Genomic DNA, 6,000 nt, shown 5'->3' with positions numbered 1-6,000 from the left:
AGTCGGATATAACGGCGTGTAACATGATGACACAGACAAGGTATTAGGAGCAATACAACTCTGCAGTTAGTGTGTAATCAGTCCACAGTGTATGGGGAGCGTGGCTGTCAGCACACAAAGAGAAGCCGTAGGTTACAGGATGTATATGCGTAGTGTCTTCTCCCATCAACACCCCTGTAATAAAGTTATTAATAAATGACGACATATAATATTTTCATAATGTTGGTTATGGAATATGTTTGAATTTTAGCTTTTGGTAGCATACAGTGCACTTGATATTCCAGTTTTATTGCACAAACCAATTGTATTATATCAAGACACCCATTCATTACAAATTGTGTACCGGTATCTGAGGTTGCCACACACGAGATGCTTTTCTACTCTTGCTCTGTAAAGGTAAAATGCATGCTGTACGATCCCATTTGACATATTCTGTACCTGTTAAAGTGTCACACACCTTTAAATGTTGTTAATAGACGTGATTAATACATTTTATTCTCATTATTGATGTACCAAAGCAACTATGCATTGTTCTTGAAGGTAAATGCCCTGATTATGACAGGAGAAAAATGGCAGAAAACCTGCAATGCCTTTTATTTAAGCCTTTTATTCATAATATGTACTCTAGAAATCAGACTACAGATGCGTTGGCTTCTTTTTAGATCTATTGAGCACAGGGTTTTATTTTGCTCACCTGATGTTTTCAGTAATATTATATTCTGTGATTTGATTTGCAAGTCACAGCCGTGTGTGAAAAGCTGTATCAACCACAAAACTATAGTTAGCGGTAGAGTTGCAGTTTTAATTAACTAACATCACTATGCTTTATGAATGGCCAACCATGACACATTTCTCCTAATAAAGCGGTGAGTTTGCCCTGCAAAATGCATAGTTCAATCTATCAAATAGTTTTCAAGAACTGTCCCTGATTTATAGATGGCCAACCAAGCTGTTCTAACTAACCCTTCATAAGGTATTGTACTATCAGGGAGTTAACATCTTTAACTCACCTTCAAACTCTTTATTTTATGAATAGAGTAGCAGCCCAGTAAAATGGCTCATAACACCCAAGCGAGGACACTGGTACAGAGAACAGTTAGTAGTTGTGGAAAGCTAATCATAATACGCTAGTGTTGGATTTCCAGTTCTTTCTAGTGGTTTACCCCATCTATTAAAGAGTAAACATATAGCTGCTAAGTTAAATTTTAGATATGCTTTCTAAACGAGTACACTGGTTCAGCTAATTAAATAAGAGCTGGGTAAAGCGAGGGGACATATTTGGTTTTTCACTCAGATGTCATGTACTCTGGTAGGACAACTCAAACATGCTGCAGGACTCGTCCAAGCTGTCATCCATATTCAAAGTTTGCCAGAAAGACTTTTGTTTCTTCTGCAGCTCATTTCTCACACACCTTGGACAGGGGAGTGTTTTCACTTTGCAGTCGGAGTGGAATATGGCAGAGCAGTTCTCACACCTATTTAAAAAAAAGACCATAGAGAGATTCTTATTGGAATGTTTTTAGCAAAAAAGATATATATTATTAGTCACACTAATTACGCGTATACAATCCATAGACAAAGAACCAGATGGCAGAATCAAGCTTTTAATGTCTTTCTGTGATTTCTGTGATATCTACTCATACTTGTTAGTTGGCCTTTTATTAGACCAGATAGTCTTAGGCCTATTCCACATGCTAACATTTTGTCACTGTATTAACATACATAATGTCTGTCCCTATTATCCACCATTATCTCTAAACCTCTGACTCTCTAACAAAGCCACCATCAAAATGTTTGGGGCCCAATACAAACCTAAAGACAGGGCCCCAATGCCTTGCCCTACTCCTTTCCTACCACCATACCACATGCTTCACCCACTGCCCTGCTCCATAAGGCCAGCCCTTAAGATCACAATAAAGCCACCAGACCCCAAAGATCAGACACGGTAGTGGGCCGCAGGGGCCCAGTCCTGGGTAGCATGCTGCAAGGGCCAATGTGGGGGCCTGTGAAAGACCAAGGACGCCAGGCCACACACAGACATTGGTTAAAATCAAACCAGTCCATCCTACCTTAGGGGTATAGAAAATCAGAAATACTATATTCTATCGTTTTATCAACTCGATATTGTTTTTTTAAATTATTTGAAAATATAAATTTCCACTCTCTAGTCAGGCTAGAAGGCACACTTTCTACTGAACCACCACAAATCCAGAGTTTTGTATCTCCACCCAGCCAGGGAGGTTGCGATATCTTGAAAATAAAATTACAAAAACCCAAACAAAAACATACAATAAAAGCATTTTTATTTTGAAGCATTATTATTCTTTAAAGCAACAGGACATACAGCCCTATATACATATTTAACCATCATCTCCTAGTTTTCAAGTGGTACTTTACAGGAGCTTTTATGCATGCTATTTCTTTAAGATACATAAAATTGTAGAAACCACTGTGATTTTAGTCGTGAACCACAATGTGTATTTTCCTGCTGTCAGCTCGTCGGATTTAAAAGCTGATTATTTTCTTTTTATAATAAATGTAGAAGGAAACATCTTTTATGAATAATTGCCCTTCTTTATACGTTAGGAATCCAATCAGTGACCCACATACAGTAAGTGCTAACAGGATGTTAACAGCGCTAACTACACATGATGGACACTAAATAGCTGGTAACTGGCTCTACTCTTTGTAATGGACAGCAAATAGATGTTGGCTAGTATCCCGCCAGGGGTCTAATGGACAGAAAATTCATGTCAATTTGTTGTTCTTTTACCCAAACAGAGAGGGAATGGATGCCAATTTACTGTGGAGTCGCTTTAAGGTGAAAAAAGTCAAAAGATGTAAAGAAGCAGGGACAAAAATCACCTCAAAGGCTAACAGTCTACATACTGTACTGCGTGTCACCCTTAAAGTGTTTGAATTATTTGAAGAAAAAATATTCTATTTCAATGAATGTGAATGTAAGTTAAAGGAACACTCCAGTGAGAGAAAGTGGAAGTGAGCAATTAGACAGGACTCCCAAAATTGGGGTACTTTGTCGTAGTGGGGGGCTATGCAATATATGGTCATATAGTGTGATGGGATTCCCAATATATGCCTTAGATATGTGTTTTTAAATAGTATTTGCTAGGTGTGCGTGGATTCCTTGTTTGTTGTATTTCCTTGTGCAGTCCTAAAGCAAGGTCCAGCCAGGAGCATAGTTCAAAAGCTGGTAGTCCCATACTATGAAACCTTAAGCTTATGTGTGAAAGCATCCATGGTACAGCAGGGTTACTCAACATTATATATATATATATATATATATATATATATATATAGATATATAGATATATATACATACACCCACCCACCGTATTTGCTCGATTATAAGACGACCCTGATTATAAGACGACCCCCCAAAATCTAAATATTAATTTAGGAAAAAACAAAAAGCCTGAATATAAGACTACCCTATAGGAAAAAAAGTTTTACTAGTAAATATTAATTCATGTAAACAATTTTTTCATATTTAATAAAAGCTATGATTGAGAAAAATATTTTTTTATTTCCTTTTATTTGCCAACCTGCCCCCCCAGTTATGCACATCTGCCCCCAGGGTTGCCACTCTGCCCCCAGATATGCCTTATACCCCTATGTATATGTATAGTGGCATATAGGGGGTTAAAAGGCATATCATGGGGCAGAGTGGCATATAGGGGGTTATAAGGCATTTCTTGAGGTATATATATATAACTGCTAACAGCAATCACACTCCTATCAAGCCAAGGCAGCCAGTACATGCTGGAACCTGGGGATGATAGGAGTGTACAGCCTCCCTATGCCATGCTACCACCACCACCCACCTTACACATCCATGCTATCACACACACACACACACACTCATTCACAAACATTTAAATACTCATTCATTCCATTAATCACACATACTTGCTCAAAAACCCTCCCCCACCCCCTTACCTGAACTGCAGATCTCTCACTCGCAGACTTCTGCAGAGGCCCGGCTGTGCGAGCAACTTCTCTGGCCCCGCCCCCAGAGGAAGGAGGGGGGAGGCAGAGTTATGTGACACTCTACTAGCTTCCTGTTCTCCTGCCGCTGGTAGAAGAGAAGCTGCTCCTGACCAAAGCACCGGTAAGCAGCCTGGCCCCAGCGGAGGTCTGATTAGAAGACGACCTCGATTATAAGATGAGGGGTATTTTTCAGAGCATTTGCTCTGAAAAAAACCTTGTCTTATAATCGAGCAAATACGGTATATATATATATATATATATATATATATATATATTATGAAAAGTACAACAACTAATTGCAAATGTTCTAAGTACAGTATAAGTAATAATTATATTATACATAATAATAGCAACCTACATATTTTCCACAAGAACCTGAAAACAGCTGTGTGAGGCTTTGTGATGGGTGATTGAATGATAGGTGTAGTCATGCCGGCACGTTTCGTTCCTTACTTAACACACCCTCTCTCTTGGCTGTCACCTCCGTTTACCCATAACTCTTATCAACCGCCATGGGTGCAGCTACTACCAATAAAATGGCTAGCTGATCGGAGGCACCTGCTGTTCCATCCAAAGGTCTCCACTCAGTAATTGCAAAATAAAACCACATACAAAAGTAAAATAAGTCTTGCAGCTTGACACTTATTAACTTGGGGCAAGGGAGGTGAGGGTGTAGCCGGAAAACATTGCTTCTGTTCTCAAGTTCTCATAATATGATCGTGCAGACAGACTATGGAAGATAATGTCCTAAGATATTTTGGGGTTCACTATCTGCACCATAGAGCAAGAAAATTCCATGAGGACTGTTGTCTCACATCAACATATATATATATATATATATATATATATATATATCTCAGGTTATAATTATCCTCTCACCTCATTGTTTGATTGTTTACAATTCATTTACGCAAATCCCCTACTTATGCTCTCCTGGGTCCCTGGTCATTTGCCTACCAAAAGAGTCTGGTCCCCAAAGTTCATCTTTTGCCCTTTAATGCACATCGGTGTTCATTTAGCAAGAATTCCAATTTATTTTACTGCATGCAAACAGCTAATCAGTGGTGCAAATTATTAGATTATGGAAAAGGTGGGGTGCTGCATCTTAGATTTCAAAAATCTAAAACAAAACACTAAAGAGTGTGCCAACATGAGCTGCAACGCTTCAGCTGGTTTTGCAGCTTGCAATCTATAAAGGTTTGCAAGTATGCTTGACCTATGTCAATGTCCAAAGTCCATGGCTCTTGGGGTCATTTGGATTCATTGTAAGTAAATGCAAATTTAGCTTTGGATCATACTGATCTAATTTTGAAAGACTGGTGGAATTGTTTACAATTGTTTAGAAATAGGCTTTATGCCAATAGGAGAAAATGGTGATTTTTTTTTTCCTATAAACAGGACTTTTTAAATGTAACCTTAATTTTTTTCCTGCAGTAATTTAGCAACGATAAGAAGATGCCCCCATAGGGATGGGCAAAACATGTCAGTATGTCACATCCCACCCCCCTGCTTAATATCAATGGTTACAACAGTTATCTGGACAGAAACTCACTTTCGAAATAGAACTAGTTATTTCTGAATGAAAGGCAGACATTAATATAGACCTAGATCCATATACCAAAAACATGAGTTCCTGCTGATCCGTTATCCTAATGAAGTTCAATCTTTTAATAGATCTCAAGCTAACTCCCAACTACTTCATCAGCTTCAAACAATGTAATCAGGTTAGTGGAAATGTACCTTGAAGGATGAACAGATTATAGAACAATTCAGGTCGGACACAAGAATGGTAAAAACAAACCATGTGAGCAATATAAGTTACATAGTAACTACAGCAATAAAAAGGAATAAGACATTCACAAGAGTGTTTACAAGATTTGAGGGTGTAGGGAGAAAGTATTGAACGCCAAGGTTCAATGAGCTGGATTTGTCTGCTTATGGCTCTACAGTCTCTTTAAAGGCCTTCAGCTAATGGTATTTAGGGTATGTGGT

At 38.5% G+C, this 6,000-nt stretch overlaps 1 protein-coding gene across 1 annotated transcript in view; it reads right to left on the bottom strand.

Moving 5' to 3' along the window:
* Positions 1-1,297: 1,297 nt before the first annotated feature.
* LOC149290581 (pleckstrin homology domain-containing family M member 3-like) overlaps positions 1,298-6,000 on the bottom strand; it is a 64,429-nt gene continuing 59,726 nt past the window's right edge. Inside the window, exon 7 of the mRNA XM_089488564.1 lies at positions 1,298-1,475. Within this exon, the coding sequence (XP_089344690.1) occupies positions 1,298-1,475 (178 nt within the window). The remainder of the gene's footprint in view (positions 1,476-6,000) is intronic.

Source organism: Sceloporus occidentalis, unplaced genomic scaffold (assembly GCF_023333645.1).
Source record: "Sceloporus occidentalis isolate IW3139 unplaced genomic scaffold, rSceOcc1.0.p SCAF_38, whole genome shotgun sequence".
In the NCBI taxonomy this organism is placed as follows: Eukaryota; Metazoa; Chordata; class Lepidosauria; order Squamata; family Phrynosomatidae; genus Sceloporus; species Sceloporus occidentalis.
Note: the sequence above shows the minus strand (reverse complement) of the source record. Positions and strands in the feature narration are given on the sequence as shown.